The sequence below is a fragment of the Lissotriton vulgaris genome, chromosome 11 (genome assembly GCF_964263255.1).
Source record: "Lissotriton vulgaris chromosome 11, aLisVul1.2, whole genome shotgun sequence".
Classification (NCBI taxonomy): Eukaryota; Metazoa; Chordata; class Amphibia; order Caudata; family Salamandridae; genus Lissotriton; species Lissotriton vulgaris.
In genome coordinates, this window is record NC_141699.1 from 107,136,661 (window position 1) to 107,159,568 (window position 22,908).

The 22,908-nt window shown below is 46.5% G+C and overlaps 1 protein-coding gene across 1 annotated transcript in view; it reads right to left on the reverse strand.

Annotated features, from left to right (window-relative positions):
* SLC5A1 (solute carrier family 5 member 1) overlaps positions 1–22,908 on the reverse strand; it is a 296,325-nt gene that overhangs the window by 48,253 nt on the left and 225,164 nt on the right. The window contains exons 7-8 of the mRNA XM_086942805.1: positions 14,043–14,123; positions 12,475–12,695 (exon numbers count right to left, since the gene is read on the reverse strand). Of these exons, the coding sequence (XP_086798931.1) occupies positions 12,475–12,695; positions 14,043–14,123 (302 nt within the window). The remainder of the gene's footprint in view (positions 1–12,474; positions 12,696–14,042; positions 14,124–22,908) is intronic.

Sequence of the window (22,908 nt, forward strand, 5' to 3'; positions counted from 1 at the left end):
TAGGGCCCGATGTAGGTAATTCTAATTTACCACTTCTAAAATACCGAATCATACCGATTCGGTATTTAAGAAGTGGTAAATTAGAAGGGGGGAAATGTAGGTATTTCAGATTCGGTAAATACCGAATCGTTAAGATTCGGTATTTACCGATTCTGTAAATACCGAATCGGTAAAGCCCATTGATTCCTATGGGCATTACAGCCCATAGGAATCAATGGTCATTACCGAATCGCTATTTACCGATTCGGTAAATACCGATTTTTGCAAGGGTGCAGGGGGTGTCACTTTGACACCCTCTTGCACCCCAATTCCGGACTTGTGTGCCATGTGGCACACAGACATGCCCTAAGGGCATGTCTGTGTGTCACATTGCACAGGTGTGCATGCACACCTGTATTCGGTATTTTACCACCCAATTGGATTGGGTGGTAAAATACCGATTCTTAAAGCCCTGTGGCACTCTGACATGTGCCAGCTACATCTGCATTTACAGAATCGGTATTTTACCGAGTCTGTATTTAACGATTCGGTAATTTTACCGAATCGGTAAATACAGAATCGGTAAAATACTGATTCTGTAAATGCATGCCCTACATATGAAAACCATAATACCAGTCGGAAACGGCCGAATTCGGCCGTTTCTGACCGGTATTAGGGCACCTACATCGGGCCCCTAGTCTTGTTTTCCTAACCCTGGGGACCTGGAGAAGTGATTTGTTGCCTGACCTAAGAGTCCTAGAGGGGGCGTAAGGCATGAGTTTCCTGAAAATGTAGAGAGGGCCTTTATTATGCAGGGCTTTAGCCCCTTCGCTGCTTCTGTTGGCCAACGATCATTGCGAGCACTACCTCCATAGTGCTGCACACGTCCGTTGGCCGACGCGGCCCCACCCACCTAATTAAACGGCCGCACCACTGCGGAATTCGCGCCGCATTTAGGTAGTTATAGACAATGCAGCAGACCTTGAATTTGATACGCTTGCGGATTGGGAGCCAGTGGAGCTTGTGGAGCAGGGGAAGGGAAGGGGTTTTGAACTGAGAATTTGTGACAAGTCGCGCAGCGGTATTCTGGACCACCCGCAACCTGCTGAGGGATGACTCATTCGTAGAGACCAGGAGAGCATTACAGTGATCAAGACGGCTCAGAACCATGGTCTGAATGAGAGTTTTTCAGGTATAGTCTGGCAGGAAAGGAAAGACTCGTCGTAGCAAGCCCAACACATTGAAGGAGGTGCTGACAGTGTGGACAGCATGCTCCTTTAATGTTAAGGCATGATCTAGGCGAATGCCCACGTTTTTGACTAGGGTTTTAGGGTCAGGAGGGGTGCCGAGAGCTGCCTGCCACCATTCTGGGGACCCTAGAAGAGGGGCGTCTCCAAAAAGCATTATCTCCATCTTTCCTGCGATGAGTTGGAGAAAATTACTTTTCATCCAATCTGCAATAGCCGTCATTCCTTGAGAAAAGGTGGACAAACCCGACGAGGAGGATTTGTTGAAGGAAAAGAGGATCGGGGTGTCTTCAGCATAAGAGATGGGCAGGAAGCCACGGGGTTGGCCAAGGGGGCAAAATAGATGTTGAACAATGTAGGGCTCAAACATGAGTCCCTGAGGGACGCCCTTGGTCAGTTCCATCGTCTTAGACCGAAAAGGTCCTAGATTAATGGTCTGAGTGCGGGAGGACAGGAAGCTAGTCATCCTCTAAGTCCAAGGATATACGTGGGTTCACCTGCGGCTAGTGGACCTAATGTACGGAGGGATATGGGCCACCAGCTTCCCCTGGTGGGGAGTAAAATATAGCCATGCATTGGATCTCTCACACACCCTGGGCACCGGTACAACTGCACCTACTGCACTCATTATTGCTGCGCTCCTGGAATTCTTCTCTCAAACCGTGTAGAAAATGTTAACAAGTTAATAGACCCAGGCCTGAAATGGAGGGTGGACATGAGTGGAGGGGGCCTCCTAGCGTGTCAGAGAAGGGATACCACACCTTTTAGGCCGAGTGAGGAACAAGTGAACTGTGCGAGCCAATTCAGAGCAGTCCTTCCCAAAGGGTGCAGGGCTGGCAAGTTCACAGTACTCTTACATGTGACACTTCCGTCGACATATAACGTGTGTCGGCCTCACGTGTGACACTTAATTGAGTGGCACTTCTTCAGAAGTAGCCAAACTGAACATAAAACAGGTCTAAGACTGACATTTCTAGCAAAGAGCTTCCCTTTCGTTCAAGTAACTGTAGTTCTGTTTACAACAAAGCAAACAAAAGAAAATCACAAGTACCAGAATGCATTAGGAAAACATTATACTAGATAAACCAGTCCCTTATGACATGGTAGGTACATCATGGGACAGGTTCAGGTGTAATGAGAAGTTCTTTGCCAGTGTGTCTTACAGCCTCTGCCGTGCTGGTCCTGCTAATGCTTTGGGTCACAGGTTACAGCTAGTAAACCTCTTCGGGTAGGAAGGGGTGCACTTGTAATAACCCTGGCAAGCAGCATGTTCCCCAAACTGTGGAATGTTGAGTCAATTACTGCACAATTTCTCTCTATTGGAAGTAAAAAGCTGCAGTTCAGTATTCATTGACCGCTCGCAGGTGGCCATAAATCAAGCCAAGTCAATTAACGTCATTGTCATCTCACAACTTTTCACATTAATCAACATTCAATCCACCAGGGTCATCATACATCAAGTCATCCCATGCTAAGTCATTAATCTTTGGCTTTGCAAATAAGACCATGCAGACTTTAGGAGCTGAAGCTTTACCACTGTCACCCCTTTAGTGTGTTAGGCTTGCCTCACTACCTTGTGTGTCTTAGGAGCCCTGCCATCCGGCGTTCATGGGCTGTGAGTGCTGTGTTTAATGTGATTCCCCCCGTTAGTGGTCTTAACCTGCCATAAGGCATTCCATGGCAAGTCCACTATATTTGCCACCTGTCTGTGACTTGGTTCGTCCTTAAGATGATCCTTACGGAGACCAATCAGAACTCAGCTACTCCATGCTGCTACCGTACCGTGACGTTGATGTGTGTGTTGCTTGTTTTCATCACCTCCCTTCTTTGTCTTGCTTTTCCCTTTCTTGTCTTTTAGGTCGAACCTAGACAGAGCATGTGCTGTCTCTTCGAGACATGCTGTATTCACTCTGTGGGCTTACAGCCCGTCTACTGCTTTTCATTTGTTTGCTTCAGTGCCCTTTAAAAATCCTTGCTTTTAAGTGTTTTATTTTTCTTATCCGTCCCTTCCTTTTCATTGTTTGTTCCCTCCCATGGTGCAGGCCCCCATTACTTGTATCATTCCACTTGTCCCATTATAGTTACTGGCAAAGGGACTTTTTTTTAATCTGAAAAAGCATTTCATACAAGTGTTCGTGTTTTGACTAGCTCTCACTTTCACTCATGTCTGGTATTTTCCCTCTGCCCCCAACCAGTTCGTGCTAGTTTCTTCTCCTCCCCCACCCTGCAGGCAAGCTGAAGAATCGCAACCTGGACAGTGGCAGAAAAAAGAGTGCCCTGATGGAGCAGCTCAAGAAAGTGAGAGACCTCGTAATGGACATAACCTTCTAAAGCTCTCAAATCGCATTCATGTCGTGCTTAAGCAAAGCACATTTATTTTTAGGTTTCAATGTTTGGATTTAGGCAGTCTTTTCAGCACTGCAACTAGTGTTGTGCATATGTCAGGCATTGGTGATTTCTTGCGGTGAGTTCGGGGTCCTTTAGTGCTGGTTTTCTTTTTCCTCTTGGCAGCACCCATTGTTGCTTCTGCCTCTGTGTGTTTTGGGTGTGCCTGGCATGGCACACACAGGGTTGAGCATTTGAGCAGAATGTGTTTTTGCTCAAGCCAAATCTGGAGGTTCCGTTCTTCCTAGGAGGGTGCTCTGGCGCGCATTACACTAACGAAGGGTTTGAAATAGGGTGAGGCCTGCACAGCCAGTCCACATCCAAAACATTGGGTGGTTGTTAAAAAACGCTCATGTTCGAGTATTGGCATAGCTCTTCCTGCACTCGCCCTAGCTTAACCCTGGCACGGCCACAGGGGATCGGAGGGGAGGTCGTCACATTGCTTACCCCTTTCATTCTCCAGAGTTTCTTGGAACGCGCACCTCTTAAAATGCACACTTCGGCTCATGAAGTTAGTAATGGATTGTGTAGCAGCTGTAGGTCCAATAAGTTGTGGCGTAAAAGCTAGAGAAGCCTTTTTGAAGCTTGGGAACCAGGTGCGAGACTTGTTGGGAGGCTCAACATCCTGTGATTCTGTACTGCCGCCGGGGAAATAAGCTCATGCTACATTTTGTGTGGCTTATAAATGGGGGCTCCTTTAGCGTACTATGCCCTGTTCAGCCAAACAGAGCAGGTCCAATATCAGCGTGCCGTGGTATTTTAACCCATTCAAAAGCATGTGGCAACTGCGGGCAGCCATACTTGGCTTGGCTTAATGGAGACCCCATCATAGTTCAGTTTGTAGTATGCGGTCAGCGCCATCTTTGAATGTATAAGGTTGCAATACAATTTTCTAGTAAAGAGTATGGCAAGTCCTCTTCTGCATTGTGGACTGGACGTGGGTGCTGGTATATGAAAAATAGCGCAAATATATAAGTGCTTTGGGTTCTCTTTACCTTATTTAACGTGAATCATTTTCTTATTTCCCTCATGTTTCTCATTTACGGTGATTGCATGAGCGCAATGCTGTCAAGAGTACGGCTTTATCATTACTCTTCGCTTTACATTCTTTGTTGCTTGGACAATGAGGTTTATGTTGTTACCATTGCGGATTGCGCTATAATGCTTTCATTATATGGCAGTGAATGTTGCGAGAAAGATGGGTGCAGTGAACGCTTGCATGTTCTTGCTAAGGCTCTCAGCCTGGATCAATCCTTCCTTGTCCTGTTCGCAATGCAGTCATATATAAGTTCAGACTACCAGTTGTACAAAAATAACACTTTAAATAAATACTTCTCAATGCAGTGCTTTAATGTGCCAATAAATGTCAAAGCTTCTTTGTTAAAAGAATACACTTTTTTTAATTTTGAGGAGACTTTATCATATTTCATTAAGTAGCACGGAAGCCCATCCTTGGGCGTGAGTGGCTGCTCACCAGTGGCACGTGAAGTTTCAGTAAATGTTGTAGCACCCAGAATAATATGTGCTGCATAGGCAAATACTTAGAGGTCCCAAGGGCGAGACCTATTGGCGATGCCTGTTTATTTTTTGGTATGGGTAGGTGGGTTTCAACTCAGCATGCTGGTCCTGCTCCTTGCCTTACTGTGCTGCCCAGGTTGTAGTTTATATCATGGTTGAATTGGTCAGTTCAATATTCAAATCCCCCCCCCCATACCACTGTCTGAAGGATCAAAGCCCTTGGTTTGATTTTGGCGCCTTTGTCCTTGGATGCGGATGTGAGGGGACGGTGAGGACAATCGCAGTCCGGGCATTAAGTGAGCCATGTCCCCCTGATTCTCTAACCCAGTAGCAATTAAAAATGGGCACTGACACAGGTCCCTGTCAGGCTCTATATTCATGTCCTTAAATTGACTGGCAAAAACACTGATCCATTTCTGAATAATGAATATAAAAAAAACCTGAAGGTAATCCATTTCTGTAATGTAATTCCTGTTTATACTTTACATTTTACTTAATCTTGCATCTTCTTAAAGGGCCCTATCACAGAACTAACTTAAGAGAAAATCTTAAACGTACTAACATTTTGGTATTCACAGAAGGCACTTACTCATTTTGGTATTCACAGAAGTTAGGAGTCCTAACTTTAGGACTCCTGAATGCATTCTGTGAAGACCGAAAGTCTTAAAGTTAGAATTTTTCTCAGTTTAGGAGTAGTAAAGTTAGGACTCCTAACTTTAGGACTCCTAAATGCCTTCTGTGAATATTGAAAGTCTTAAATTTAGGATTTTTCTCAGTTTAGGAGTCCTAAAGTTAGGAGTCCTAACATTTCTACTCCTAAACTGAGAAAAATCCTAACTTTAAGACTTTCGGTATTCACATAAGGCATTTAGGAGTCATAAAGTTAGTACTCTTAACTTCTGTGAATACCGAAATGAGTAAGTGCCTTCTGTGAATACCAAAATGGTAGTAAGTTTAGGATTTTGTCCTACGTTAGTTCTGTGAATCGGGCCCAGAGTGTTTGCTAATTACAGGATGCTGTGTTTCTGTATCAATTTGTTTTAGTGTAGCATGTCACTACTTTTTTATAGGGCCTATTTAAAACTGAGTCATCTCCAGGGACTTACAACGAGCCACGACTAGTAGTTATGGAGTTGAGGTTAAAGGCCTGTTTGTTACAGTGCCAGCAAATGAGTCAGAAGATTGATCAGAATGCATGGTCATCCAATCCTTGGCCTCTCTGCAGAGTGCACAGAGCAATAGCCACGTATTCCAGCTGCAATTGTGAATCCGTGCAAATGATTGTGGAGGAGATACATAGCTGTCGAAACATTGAAAAGGAGGAAGTAAAAGAAAATGAAATGCTAACAATTGTGTGGGAGTGGTGTACTGAAGGAGATGCAAGTATAGGCTCACAGGAGAGAGTGAAAAAAGGGTGCTGAAGAAGAAAGACATGAGGTGTAAGATATGTAGATGGAGGAAATATGGAGGGTAAAAGGGGCTGCATGGCTAACAGAGAGTGAACATAACAGAAGTGACCAAGACACTCCGAAGAGCATCACCCTTTCCACAGGCCTCAGTAATGTTCAAATTAAAGTCTCATCATTTCAGAATTAAAACAGTTCCCATATTAATTATTTACAACAAAATCATTGTTGTTACTCATGTATCTTAACCCGTTGACCGCTGCGCGAATTCCGCCGCGGTGTGAATGAAATAATGAGTGGGCGTGGTTCGGACGACCCCCGGCCGTCCTTGGCACACGCCCACCGTGACGTTGGACAGCTGGGGGTTAAAAAGCTAACAACCATTGACAAAGCCAACTGACCTGGCTGGTTTTAGGTGTTTGCCTGTTGTGTTATACATCTAGATGCAACAACAGAAAGCTCAGAGCAGAACCAAAATAGCAATCAGCGGCACACTAGAGAAATCACATAATTTACTTTGTGTATGTAAGCCATGCCTTTATTGACATAGGCCACACCCCTTTTAGAGATCCCCAACACTTTTTCATCCCACTTAAAGCCCTTATCGTAGCCCGGCCCGCCATCCAGGAGCTGGAATCATTCAGTAATGTCACACTTAGGAGACTCATCACGAGGTCGCCTTGCAATTTTGATGGGGCTGGTTATAGTAATTGTATTTTGCAATTTTTACATAGCACGAACACAGCTCAACGGTATTGGTGCACTTTATATGAGCACCAGTAACATTCATATTTTCTTAGGCACAAGGAAATCAAGTGATTTGCCCAGAATCACAGGATTGTGAGCTGACACTGAGAACCTGGTTTTCCAGTTACAAAGTCAGCAGCTCCGGCCGTAACGCCACATGTTGTCTCGTTCACTTTTCCCATCTTAGTTATTTGATTCAAATGAAAGCCATGGATCTGTGACGTCTGGTCAACCCTCTTTATTCACTGGTCTGTTCACATGTCGTTTACATTTTGCTTTCACCTACCACAGAGTACAGCATGGAACAACAGATCAGCCCACTTCAACCATTGGCTCTCTTCACTGTGAGTGATGGTATTTTGCACGTGCACATCCGCCGAAAAGTTGTTAATTTTATTTGGTTATATTTTTTGTTCATTCTTTGTGATGGGTCATTCTTTATCTTTTTTCAAACAAATTCGACTACCTTTAGAAGGCAATATTTTTTTTTTAATTACTTTTCGATGATTATTGCCTATGTTTGCAAAAAATGCTTTAAGCCCAATTATCTTTGTCAATGATTATTTAGCAAGTTGTATGAAAACTGGTATTTTCTGAGGGGAGATAACAGATTTAGGAGATGGTTCCCTATTGAAAGCTCCATAGGTGTCACCCGCTACTGTAACAACTGAAATACGGAAGGGAGGTCTCATTTTATTGTTTTTTTATTTTATTTTAATCGATAAGGACATCACAACTTAAATATGGTAGAGTGCTGATAAAATTGACCAGAAGATGGCATCAGTGTAACATAAAAGAAAAATTAGGTGCATCATTGTAAAATTCTCAAAACCCACTGAAAAATCGTAAACCCATGAACAAAAAGGTTATGACCGTAGAAAATATGGGTCAGTGAAAGACTAAAATATGCAGCAGAGTTGACTACACAATCCAAAAAATAAAAATAAATTTGAAGCAGTGAAAGCTGAATTATTCCGAATATTACCAGTAAGAAAGTGGATTATTATTTGGGGAGGAAAGTCGCCAACCCGAGGACAAAATAAATTAGTTAACTTTTTCCTCACTTGCTATAGTCATTACACAGAAATGTGGGATAAAAGCTGAATGACCATGAAAAACAGTTTGGGTTAAAAGAAAACTGTAGGATGAAAACACTCAAAGACATTTGCATTTCTGATGTACCAAATCCTATTTGTGATTCAGAAACCTATTACCGAATTGCAAATAGGGTTTGCGATTCAGTGTTAGGAAGGGGCGTGTTTAGGGCGTCCCTTCCTAATACCGAATGGTAGCAGGATGTAAGAAGGTTTTGCGGCTGGAAATGCGGTTGCAAAACAGTCACAGTTACCACCAACTTCAGGTTGGTGGTAACCCGTTCGCTAAAGGGAAGGGGTCCCCAAGGGACCCCTTGGCCTTTGTGAATGTGGGCTCATAGGGATCAAATGCCTCACACCCAGGCCTAAAGTCCTTATTCTGTCCTGGAAGAATTATTCACACCTCATTAATGTCAAGCACTTGATGGGCAGCGGCTGGAGAGATAATGCAGTGAGTTGCTGAGACTGATCCAGAGCCACATACAAGAGTGAGGGCGCCTTGTGGTAATGTGTCAGCCGAGAGCCATGCAGCTAAAGGCTCAAACCAGCACTGTTTGTCTTGCTGTTTCAGAATCTTCTGACATAGTTTGTCTGGCTATTAAAGACCCCCAAAGACTTGTACCCCTTCTAGTGGCAGGCTCCCTGTTCTGCAGTCACCGACCAAAAATGTTGAGTAACAGAAGTGGGTGTGAGCATGGCCAAGGGCTGTCTGGCACTGGGCAAAAGCATTATCAGCATAGCTCTGCAGGCAGTGATATGGTTGTCATATATCTCACCTTCTCTGATTGTGGATTTCTATTAGGGACATTTGGGAGAGCACCCACTGTGGCATGTCCAATGTATCTGTCGTGTGTAAACTATAACTTTCTGATTTCACAGAACTGCTTCTGGACTCATCTGATTCTGCTTAGAGACACTTTAAAAATTCTAGTACAACGTGAAAGAGGCTTTCTGTGCATTAGATACCCTTGCCTCTTGTCCACCTGCAAGACAAAGCCCATGAAGACCAATAAACTGGAATAGGCCAATGCTACTAGCTCATCATACCAGTTGTAGAGCAGACTCTAGGAGCTACAGACGATCTTGCACCAGAGATTAAAAGAATACATTCAAGCCTGAGGCAGATTGTCAGCCAAAAACCCTTTCAATCCCAGGAGATAGCAACCCATAGTGTAATGAAAGGCCTCCTGGTACCCTCAACTGAGCTGTGCAACAAGCTCAGTGCCTTTCTTTCTTTGGGATCAAGACCTTAAGCACACCATCATCGCCTCAATTGTAAAGAAACCTTTGGCAAACTCAATCTTTCAAACTGTTGACCTATCGCAAGCTTATTATCCTTGACACTTGAACCAGTAGCCATGTGTCCACCTGGAAACCAGTGACCTTCTCAGTGACTTTCATTCACGGTTCTTAACTCAGTAGCAGTGTCAACAATGCTAAAGACCAAGGAAGAGCTACTCAATAACTAGGACAAATCCACGCCGTAAGCCTTGATTTTATTAGACCTCCCAGCCACATGCAGCACCATCAACCCCAAGGTGCTGTCTCACTGGGCTGGCATCACATTACAGTGCTGTTTTAGTTTACCCCCTTCCTATGTTTTTTGTTTTTGGTAAAGCACAGCAAAAAGCCGAGCGGTAGCCAAACAGTACTGTGGCTCATATACAAGGAAGATTGAAAATGGAAGCTCTTCTGGCTAGTAAATAAACATCTCTGGGGTTGGTATTATCAACTCAAGGACTCCATCAACCCTGTACGCTGGCAGACAAGGGATCACGATTTAGTGGAGAATCTGTAAGATGAAGTGGGAGAAGCCAATTATAGGAAATTTGACCCAGAGGCTCTAGGACAGAAGGAGACTAAAGGAAGGCACAGGAAAGGATAGCCAGAAATCTGTTTTGACCAATGGGGTTTGAACAATCTACCAACTGTGACAAAGTCAGATTTCATGTGTAGAAAAAGTGGTGAACAGCTTCACAGAGATGAGCCAAGCACATGAAAGAATAGTCCTCTGAATTTCTTGGAATAAGTTGGAGGGGTGGACAATAAGTTAACACTGGAAAACATTAGACATTTTGTGGGAATTTAAGGGGCAAACTACTTTGACAGGTGGTTTGGAGCACAGCGGTGCAATACTCTGTAGGCAGAGATATTTGAAATGTGTTCTTTCCCCTACAGTGAGCCAGTCAGTGGTGGCTTGATATGGTTGTGTTGTTTCAGGCCCAACAGGAAATGACCAGGAGGACTCTGGACTCTTCAGAGTTGGGATAGCTATTTGTTATTGATTACACTATATTACTATATACTGGAGTCCCCTACAGCTAAGAAAATGGTTGATTAACAGCTCATTATAGGGTACTTTTTTCAATACATTTAAACACTTATATATCAAACAACATTTTGTTTACAAATTAGAGAGACAGCAAACACTTTTATCTGCATTTACAATCAGCACTAGACATAACTGCTAGCTCTTTGCTATAATTGTAGTTGTTTCTTTATTATGCTTCTCAGACAGTGCAGCCAACGCGTTTCATCTTACAATACCTTCCTCAGGGCAATAAAATGGTATGCAAATATGGATGCATATCATACAACATCCCTGGTGCAGCAATTCAACCACCAGTGTGTCAGCCGTCCCCATTCAGCACTGGATGACAGGACCTGCCAGGTAGTAAGGACCTCTCCTCTCAACCCACTGCACAGACAGGCGACCACAGCGCGTGTGCCCAGTGGCTCCTCCCATATACATCAATCCAGTTAGCTCCTGTTGGAATTTCAGGTGGGATCGGGTAATGGGCATTCATTGGTGCATTCAGTGTTTGTGCACTTAGGGGCTGAGATTAGTGAGATTGGCAAACATAGGGAAAAAATGAGGGGGAAGTTGATTTACTTTCAAAGTTGAACTTCATTGTCCTCCACAGGAGACCCAATATGACACGATGCAGTTCCTTCTATATACCTGGAGACACCCAGTGCAAGCTGCTTTGAGTGCATAGTGCAACCTTCGGTCACCTGCACAGTGCCCCCTGCTGCTGCATTTTAGTCATTATGAAAGATGTCCACGACAGAAGTCCAGACGCAGCCACAAACCTGGCGCATCACACATACGTCCACAAAACTGGCCCACACACTGACCTGTCAGACCAACCAATCAGGGACTGGCAAACGACCCTGTAGCCCAGTCCGACCCTAAAGCTTTTACAGACTCTCCTCCATTACTGTGGACTGCTGGTAGCAGCCCCCTCAGCACAGTTAGGCAGGCTGCTACATACCTTCTCCATCTGTTTGGGCTGGTATACAAGTTACTCAGCAGTTTGCCCAGCTGCAACAGCCTCTTCAGAAACTGTTTTCCCTGCTGTGACAAGCTCTTCTAGTGCTGTCTGTCCATCTCACACAGACTATTTGCCTACACTCATATTGACTCTCTCACACTTCACTCCAATCAATGCTTCAACTCTACTCAACTCCCTCAGCACTCTCCGTGTATGTTTGACTCTCCTCCTCTTCAGTCTCACAGCACTGTTTTTGACTCTACTCTAGTAGTGTTTGGGCTATGCTGCCCTCCACTCCTGCAGCACAGTTTAGTGACAATCCAGGCTTTAACACTGTTTTAGACTCTCCTCAGCATCACTGCCACAACACTGTATTTTTTTACTCTCCTCCTGTGTTTTGTTATTTGCTCTTCTTCCCACCTGGCACCATTGTGTTTTGATTATCTTCCTCTTGTGTACTGTCGTTTTACTCTCTTCCGCTCCCTTCCACTCCACACCCCCAGCCCTTCACCTCCACGCCACCATCCCTCAACACAGGTTTTTGACTCTATTTCCTCCTCCTACTATTTATTTGCACTCCCTCGCTTGTGGTACTATCTTTGACACCCCTCTTCCTGCTTCACAGTTTTTTGACTCTCTTTTACCAGTGGTACTCTTTTTTATGCTCTTCAAGACGTGGTACTGTTTTTCACTCTTCTCCACCCGCAGTCAAGTTTCTAGACCCCTCCACCCAGGTACCCTTTTTTGACTCTCACATGCCCACAGAATGATTTTTTTACCCTTTGTTTACTCTTCCCCACTAGCAAGACCTGAGGTACTTTACCTGATCGGTGCACCAGTACCACAGTGCCAAGATGGACAAGCCGAAGATGACTCCAGGCCATGGCATATCTCCAGTAAGGGGGTCTCGGAAGATATGGAAAGAGTCCGCCCGCGGCGTGTAGCATTTTGGGTCGACTGTTATGTTGCCGGCAGTTACATTTTTGGGAATGGCGTTCATGTATGCTTCCACAAAGGCCTCATATCCGCCTACTTTGGCAAATGCTGAAAAATACATCAGAACAAAAGAATACGTTTTGGTCAGTGGTTTTGGTTAGTCTGGATGAAACTTGAGAATCAACTGTGTAAGTCAGTGTAGAGATACCTCTGTGACCCAGCTCAGGGTACCGGCCCTATCACTTTGACCCAACCCAGGGACCCAGGAACTGTAACGTAACAGTGTGGGATTCTGACTCCATGCTCCATCTTAGGGTCCAAGCCATGTGGCCTAGGGAGATAAGGGATGCAGGACATAAAATCCAGTCCTGAGTTTCGGGCCAATGACACAGGTCATGGATTCAGACCTTTTCAGCTAGCCCACCGATTAAAACATGCGCTCCAGCCTAGAAATGCAGAACCTATGACCCAGCCCAAGAACCCAAGCCATGTGTTCCTGCCCAGGGATGCAGGGTCTATGACCCAGCCCAAGAACCCAAGCCATGTGTTCCTGCCCAGGGATGCAGGGTGTATGACCCAGCCCAAGAACCAAAGCCATGTGTTCCTGCCCAGGGATGGAGAATCTATGACCCAGCCGAAGGACCCACGCCATGTGTACCTGCCCAGGGATTCAGGCTCTGGGTTCTAATGCAGCGTGCAGGGCAAGTAAAAAAGACAAGGGATCTATCCCCTGTAAACTAACTCATAGATCCCGGTCCAACGATAGAGCCCGGGGATCCAGACTGGTGACACAGCCCAGGACCTGAAGCCATTGGATCTAGCCCAGGGATCCGGGCTTTGTAATGCAGCCCCCAGATGCAGGCACTGTGAACCAGTCAAGGAGACTGGATCCCTGGGATTCTAGTGATGCCGCCCATCCCTGGGATCAAAACCTTGCGATCCAGCCTAGAGAACCAAGCCCAGGGATCAAGGCCATGAGACCCAGCTCAAGGATCCAGACCTCGTGAACCAGCCCTGGAATTAAGCTATTGGGTCCAGCCCCAGGGATCAACTTCTGATGACTACATTCAGGGACACAGCACACAGGTCCCAGCCCAGGGGTTCAGGTCATGTGATGTAGCCAAGTCTTGTGGTCCTGGGTCTCAGGTCAGGAATCAAGGCCCTGAAATACAACTGAGAGATCCAAGCAATGAGGCTACTTCGGGATCGAGACGCTGTGATCCAACCCGGGATACAAGTAATGTGACTTAGTCCAGTACTCCACATGGTGGAGGGTGCTCTTAAACCAATCAATAGAGATTGTTTCTTTTGCACTGCAAACCCCCGAAAGGCAACTTTCATGCTGTATGCAGAGAATTCTGTTGCGGTCGTTCCTTTTTCGATGTTGACAATAGAACTGATCTCTACACATTTGATTGCATGTCCTTCCCCTAGGCATGTCCTGCCTCTACTCACCGAATCCCATGAGGATGAAGGACCCCACCAGCATGATGATTGTCTGTAGAGTGTCCGTATAAATCACCGCTGCGAGTCCCCCTAGAACGAAACAAGACAAAGGTATTAGTGACCTTCTTGACCTGCTTGATCTACCTGAGCCTTATCCTCAGCCTCCTGCTTCTTTCCATCTCCTCTCCTGGATGACATAACTCCCCTATGTCCTCAAAATGGCCTCTTCCTCAGGCAGGGTGCAAACATGCATGGAAAGTGCATACATATGGAGTTACGGCTAGGCACAGAAGAGGAGTTGGCTACATGGAAATTGGCAACCATTCCAGCAAGCTGGTATTTTTAAAAGACTAGAGAGGCAGAGAGGCTGAGTCGATCGGCGATCAGGTAGAAATACAACTGGCCAAGCACTACTGCCCCTTCAGAGTCAGTCCTCTTGTGACCCTTCAGTGGTGCAGGGGCTATGGAAATGTACTGACTAGACAGTAATGAAGAATAATATCCTATGTTCATTGTTTTGTCTCCATAACTCCCCTTTAGACAATTTATCTGAAAACGAATTCAGTAACCATTTATTTCCACCATGTTACATAGTAAATCACAAAACACTGGCAAAGTGTGCAACAGTGCAAGGATTTTCATCTCTCTGGGCAAAATAGTATTTTTTTCCCAGGCCTTTTGTAGTAATTAGGCACTGCCTCTAGATGGTGCCCTTGCATTCCAGTAGCACTGACCTGCTCATAAATCACACTGACGTAGGTTTTGCACATTACAATGCTAACAGGTTTGTCCTCTCTCAGAGCCTGTCCTGATTCACTTGCCTCCTTCTTGAATCTTGACCTGCTGCATGCTGTCTCATTCTGGGAACATTCCACAACACAACATTCCACCTCAAATGAGAACCTTTACTTCATCTAACTGGCAAGATATTGCATCTGAAAACACCAAAATATTTTCTTTATATAAAAGGCATTCTTTCGTGAAGGCGGGGGACGGGTCAATGGGTGTACAGTTTGATACCCTATTTAATGTTCTACAATGGTTATATGGTCAAAAGTCTTGTCCAGTTTCTAAAGCGTACTTGCTCAATTTAACACAAAAATAAAAATATGGGCGGGAGGAGCCAAGACGGCGACCAGAATGGCCGCATAGACGCCCGGCTCCGCTGCTCGCCCTCGCCTCCCGCATCATCCTGGCAATGATCCTGCATCTCAGCCGTGGCCCCGCGTAGATGAGCGGATGCGGTGCCCGGTCGTACAATTCCAGAATGGCGACCGCCCCGGACGGCCGAGAAACGTCATCGTAAAGGTTACGGCCTTTATTGTGGACAAGCCGGGACCTCGAGTGGCGCTGCAGCCGACTGGGAAGCGAACAACATCGGCCCTGGTCGGCCATGAAGGACCGGTGACCCGGGCCGAGATTTACAGCTCGCTGAATCGCCGTGGGTAAACAGGCTGGACACGTCGCTGGACCCCCGAGCCTTGTGGCACGTATTTTTGCTGGCTCCTGTGGATGTGGCCGTCCCGAGGAGCAAGGCGGAGTTCACAGCCCGGACCGGACCTTCTCCGGGGGCTGCTGGTGGGTGATCACACACCTTCTGAGGCGGGCGTCGGGAGGAGTTTCCTCTCCTAGAAGCGGCTAGTAAGCGGTGGCGGCATTGCACGAGTGTGAGGGTTCGAGTGTGCTCAGCCATAATCCGTTCGCACACCGCGAGCTGATATTAATACCCCGGCTGCCTGATGAGAATGTGCTTTCTCCCGTCCGGAGGGTCCCTAGAGAAAGAAAGCTTTGTCTATATCGACGGAGGTGGAATGGAGCTTACAGTGAGGGATGTCTTTCTGGCCATTACAGACTTGCACTCAGCTCTGAAACATCGGTGGTTGGCCATCAATGACTCACAGGCGGTCATTGCTCCTGATACGGGATCTGTATGGGCAGATGGCTACAAAGTGGATCTGGTGCCCGGCTTTGCCCAGTCTGTTGACGCCAAGGACTCCCTGGGGTGCACAGTGTTGGATTGTGAGACCAGTGAGCACGGTGGCCGGAGCTGCGTGTCTGCTGATTTTTCTACTTTCCTGCCTGTTGACCCACCTCCCGAACGAAAGCGCCGTGTTCTCTCGACGACGGAGAGTGTAACCTGGAGAAGTGATGTTGACTCTGTGCCACTGCTTTTGCTGAGCGCCTGGTGACCCCTACCGGGACGGTTGGATCATCGGCTTTGCTTGCTCGTGGAATGGGGAGTTTGTCTGCTTCTGTTCGGACCGGCCAGGGATGAGCGCTGACTGTTTACGGTACTTTATAGGTGATCCCGGTGACGAAGTGTACCTTGGCTTGTGCTTGTGACTTTGGGGGGTTGAGATGGACATAAATTGACGCTCACTTTCCATCTTGGTGGGCTTACATGCTTTTCTGGTATGTGGGGGGGGGTGTGAATGGGGCCGGTGCTAGGGCCCTCCTCCGTTTTTCCTATATTCGGGGTTTCTTTGCTGGGGCGACAGGCATGTCTATAAGGGGGGGTAGGCCGTAGCCTTCTGCCAGTATGCAGGGTGGGGGGTTGGGGGATGGGACGTGTTTTCTGTTTCTTCTTTGTTTCTATGGCCTCTTTTTCTTCTTCTATCTTCTTCCTTATTTCTTGTATTCTTATTCGCTAGATGGGGGACTAGGTCTCGTTTTCATTGGGAAGACTACTGTGATGTGTACTTATGTAATCTTTTACTGTTTATTGCCTCCACGAGTAGGACGCTGAGTTCTAGTACATAGTTATTGTTGCTTCATGTCCTGTTCTTCAGAGTCCTCCATCCTTGCTGGATTCCTTCTAACCTCAGAGTTTATTTCAGTCATTTGTTCAGCATTCAACCATGTTTGACTAAACTGAACCCTATATAGGATTTGTTTAACACTTTATAACCAATGGTCATTCACAAATGCCCACCAGCCCGATCATATCCCCCTCTAATATACTTGTTGCTAATATAGAGTTGTCCCTCCTTATGTTTAACAAAGCAGGACAGCTTCCAATTCAGTTTCCTTCTTCTCTGCTGATGGGTAACACGCCCACCTCTAATACAGTGACTCCTCAAGGAGTCTTATCTCTTTTCCCCAGATCCATTATCCCAAATTTAGCCTCAAGTACGTCACGCTTTTCCAGATATTCCTGTCTCCACACCTGGGGGACAGCTCGATGTTGGAATTATTTTAATAATGCATACTTTCCTATGGGGTTTCACAGTGTTCTGTTATAATATACATCTAGTATAATGGGGTGACCCAGTGACCCTCAGAACCTGGGTGTACAAGAATTTCCCACATTTCTGTTATATTATACAGCTCACGTATGCCAACTGCTTGGCCTCTTGGGGCTTTTCAATGCAGACCCTATCTGTCGATGTGGGTTTGTCCTACTTGAGTCTTCCATGTGAGGTATCCTTAAGAAAGCTCCCCATATATTATATTAACCTTAACAGAAGTCAGCGTCCTGCTTTGTGTGTACTATTCCCCATGAGGGTTTCCCTGATGGGGATATTGTAAAGCCAGCCTCCACCATAATACTTAAGAAGCTGACCACACCCAGTATCTCCCTCTCTCTCCTCTCTCTGAATCCTAGCTGTGTTTTTAGACTCTGAGCAAAGATCAAAGCTGTCTGCTGGTTCATTATCATCAACATAGTGGAAGCGAGGCTCAACACACAACAGTGTCTCCCTTGGTAGCCATATGCTTTGGGGGGCCTCTGGTAGGTTTCCCTTCACACTCTACACCAAGGTTAGTTAGGTAATTAAGTAGGCAACCCAAGGCAAAGGTAAGTAGACAAAAGAGTTATTAGTTTTAGTTTTAGCATCAGTAACTGATTCACCCTCTGCCATGTTAGGCTCCACTGTAGTTTATCTCTTAACCAGATGAAATGCTGACCTGGGATAAGGTACTGCAGTTCGTTTTATAAGGTACTGCAGCTCATGGTGTGCTACACGGGGTGCCCGTCCAAAGAAAGGTGAGTATCTGACAAGATTGGATTCCACACAATGAGATGTCTAACCTTGATATGAAGTGTCCCTTGCCTGACCTTCTCATGGAGTGTACTGTGCCTGACATTTGCATGGAGTCCGCTTGCCTAAACCTGCCATGGAGGGTACCAACTCCACCAAGAGATGATTCTGTCACAGATCCACAACCGACTCAAAGGTGTGCCTGACAGTGGCGCTGGCCTGCAGTTACAAGATGCCACCTGGGGCAACAAAGCTACCAATGTAAAGGTATATTTGGTCTTGCACTGACTGCAGGAACATTGGATCCATGAGACGCAGGACAGCTACCAATGTAAAGGGATCCTGAAGTCTAGCACTTGGAGCAGGTACGCCACCTCCATGGGATACACCTGTGGATAGTCAGAGACCAATAAGAAGGAATTCTTTGATTTGGCACTCGCTGACTGTCGGTAGATCACCTCCATTTTATATATGATCCCCAGAAATTTACTGCAACTCTGGATCAGGCGGTGTGGGATTTGCCTTGGGCTATAACTACATCACCTGCACAGGATGCTTAGCAACCGATGTAAATAGGCTGTCGTCACTGCATTTCCATAGGTTGTGCCTGGCTTTGACCATTAACCAATGAATGAGATCATTTGTAAAGCGCAACAGCTGCCGCAGGGGAGCGTCTCGACGATGGAAGGAAACCTATGAGAAGGTAGGCTAGGGAGTTTCTTGGACGACTGTATGTGAACACCCCTATCACTTCGAGGGGACACTTAGACCAAAATGCTGAAAGTATTGAGAGTCCTTTACGACTTTAGATGAACTGGCATGAATCAATCCTGGCAGTCACACGTGTCAACACCGCTCCCTTCAGCATCATGCGGTCTGGATCAAGAGTTCTGGTTTAATGCTCTAGAGCTGGAGCTCAAAGAGTAAAATTAGCTCAGTGAATCCCACAGAATATGTTAATCCCTGGTAATAGGACATCAGTTGCCTCCCGTCACTATCTATGGAATGTATTTCAGATGGAGACGACTAGAGGGTGGTTCAATGTCAACCACTCATGTAGAAGTAGGGTTCATACAGGGACTCGGGTGTAAAATAGGCCAGATCCCTTCTGTCGCTTAGGATTGGGGTTCAAACAGGGACTCGGCTGTAAGGTGGCGCAGCTCCAATCACTCACCTAGGATTGGGATTCAGACAGGGACTCAACTGTAAGGTGGCACAGCTCCAATCACTCACTTAGGATTGGAGTTCACACAGGGACTTGACTGTAAAGTGGTGCAGCTCCAATCACTCTCCTAGGAGAAGGGTTCATACAGGGACTTGACTGTAAAGTGGTGCAGCTCCAATCACTTACCTAGGTTTGGAGTTCAGACATGGACTTGACTGTAAGGTGGAGCAGCTCCGATCACTCGCTTAGAATTGGAGTTCAGACAGGGTCTCGACTGTAAGGTGGCACAGCTCCAATCACTCACCAAGGATCAGGGTTCAGACATGGACTCGACTGTAAGGCGGCACAGCTCTAATCACTCACCAAGAATTGGGGTTCAGACAGGGACTCGACTGTAAGGTGGCACAGCTCCAATCACTCACCAAGAATTGGGGTTCAGACAGGGACTCGACTGTAACGTGGCCCAGCTCCAATCACTCACCTAGGATTGGAGTTCAGACAGGGACTTGACTGTAAAGTGGCCCAGCTCCAATCACTCACTAAGAATTGGGGTTCAGACAGGGACTCAACTGTAAGGCGGCACAGCTCCAATCACTCACCAAGGATTGGGGTTCAGACAGGGACTCGACTGTAAGGCGGCACAGCTCTAATCACTCACCTAGGATTAAGGTTCAGACAGGGACTCAACTGTAAGGTGGTGCAGATTCAATCACTCACCAAGGATTGTCGTTCAGACAGGGATTCAATCAATCAATCAGGTATTTGTGAGGGTCTCAAGTTGATGGGGGGGATAGTGGGGGAGGAATCATGCAGCTCTTTCTCACCTAAAGAGCTAGGTCTTGAGGCTCTGCCTGTAGGCTTGCAGAGTGGGCGAACGTCTGATGCTGAGCTGGAGTTAGATCCAGGTCTTTGCCCCGATGTAGGAGTAGGCTCTTCCACACGTTATGGCTCTGCGGATGCGGGGGGTTTCGACTAGGGCGAGGTCGGCGGATCGAAGGCTTCTGTTGGGTGCATAGAAGGGGACTCTTTCGTTGAGGAATTGGGATTCGGTGTTGTGGAGGGATTTGTATGCATGGGTGTGTAGCTTGAAGGTCACTCTCTTCTTGATGTTTAGCCAGTGGAGGTCTCGTAGGTGCTGGGTAATGTGGTCTTGTCATGGGATGCCGAGGACGAGTCTGGCCGCAGTATTCTGGATGGACCGGAGTTTTCAGAGCAGGGAGTCATTGATTCCAGGTAAGATGGCGTTTCCGTAGTCCGGCCTGCTGGTTATGAGTGCATGGGTGATGGTCTTTCTGGAATCGGAGAGGATCCATTTGAAGGTCTTGCGGAGAAGGTGGAGGGTGTTGAAGCACATGGACGGCTTTGATCTGCCCGGTCATGGTGAGGTAGGACGATTGAGGTGGTGCAGCTCCAATCACTTACCTAGGTTTGGAGTTCAGACATAGACTTGACTGTAAGGTGGTGCAGCTCCAATCACTCACTTAGAATTGGAGTTCAGACAGGGTCTCGACTGTAAGGTCGTGCAGCTCCAATCACTCACCAAGGATTAGGGTTCAGACAGGGACTCGACTGTAAAGTGGCACAGCTCCAATCACTCACCTAGGATTGGAGTTCACACAGGGACTCGACTGTAAAGTGGCCCAGCTACAATCACTCACTTAGGATTGGGGTTCAGACAGGGACTCGACTGTAAGGTGGCACAGCTCCAATCACTCACTTAGGATTGGGGTTCAGACAGGGACTCGACTGTAAGGTGGCACAGCTCCAATCACTCACCTAGAATTGGGGTTCAGACTAAGAATGGGTGAATTTTGCAGATTTGTGGTACACAAATTCGTGCAAAATTGCAAAAAAATTCTGCGAGTTCGCAAAAAAAATTGCGAACTCGCGGATTTGCAGTTTTGCACAAATAGACTGTACTTTCTGTACTTCTACTGGCTAATCCGTAAATGCAACCTCGTTGGGTAAATGTATAGTGCTTTCCTACACTACAGCTGCGTAAAGTGCCAGAAGAGTTGTCTCCAGTGACCATGTGTGTGTTACTATGCCATCGCGCCGAAAGGCACAGGGGTCGCTGGAGTGAGCTGTCCATCATAGTGGGTAAATGGCGGGAAGGCAGTGCACACAGCTAGTGTGTGGGCGGGGCCAAACGGGCGAGCTTCTATGCGAGTTCACATGCCTCTTGTGTGTATAAAAGGTCAGAGACCGATCAGAGCAGCAGATGAAGAGAAAGAAGCCCCTGGTCACAGGAACTGCACGGGGATTGTGCTCGTGAAAGTCAAGGATGCAAAGGCCTCATCCAGCATCACAGCTAATTTTCGACTGTAGATATGGGGAGAAAGCACACCTGCCCAGCCTCGACAGAGCTCACAATTGTTTTTTGGCTGATTAATGCATTACTGAATTTGAGCTTCAACTCGGGCACCTGCTTTATTTATATCTGTAAGTGCTTCCTGTTGAGGTTTAATTTTTGTGACAGGAGCATCGTGCCAGAATGAACCCTGCCCTTCATATTTATCCAAGAAGACACCACTGGTTTGTGCGATACCTATACTCAACTGGAGTACTTTCTACTGGCTAATCAGTAAGTGCTACCTCGTTGGGTAAATGTATAGTGCTTTTCCTACACTACAGCTGCGTAAAGTGCCAGAAGAGTGGTCTCCAGTGACCATGTGTGTGTTACTATGCCATCGCGCCGAAGGGCGCAGGGGTCCCTGGAGTGAGCTAATCTGCAAAATCAGCGAGCGGAACGGATTTTGAGCCCACCCTTAAGACAGGGACTCGACTGTAACGTGGTGCAGCTCCAAACACTCACTTAGGATTGGGGTTCAGACAGGGACTTGAATAGAAGGTGGTGCAGCTCCTCTTACTCACTTAGGAACGGGGTGCAGACAGGTAATTTCGAGTATGAGGCAGCACAGCCCCCTTCACTCCCTTATGAACAGGGTTCTGTCATTGACTTAACTTGAAGGCAGAACAGATCACCCCATTCATTTCAAAATGGGGTGCAGTCTACGGAGGTGCAGGTCTGATCTCTCACTTAGGAATGGGTTTCAGTCACTGACTCAATTATAAGGTGGCACTGCTGTGGCAGGGAGAGGGCTAGGTGGCACTACTATGGAACAATGTGACGTACATTTTCCTAAAGGCACAGTACCCACTGGATGTACTTATGTTTTGACTTGTGAGCGCTAACGATGAGAAAATCCAAGAGGCTGTATTTACCCAGGTGGCCCTTTGGTGCTCTTTTTGGGTCCTACAAGTATTTTCCTTTCTTTTTTCGTCCTCTTTGAATGTCTAGAGTGGAAATGACAGCTACTTGCTGCAATCCTCTACATCTGTGGTTCCCAAAATTTTGACTCCTGAGGACCCCCATTGAGTCACCACTGGAAGCCGGGGACCCCCAAGAAAATTGTATGAGTTACATTTCAAATATTAAAACAGTATTTTGAAAAAAAATACACACGTGTGCACACAAAACAAATACTCAAAGTTCGAAGGATTTTGGGGCCAGATGTACAACCATTTCATTTAGCACCTCGCAATTGGCGACACATTGCGAGTGGCATATTGCGAGTCGCTAAATGAAATGTACAGCAGTGTGTTTAACACTGTTTGGGATTCCCAATGGGGTCGCAAATTGCGAGGTTCGTTAATATTAATGAGCCTCTCGCAATTTGCGACCCCATTTGGAATGCCAGCCCTCCCAGGTTTGGGGGCCTGCTTGGCT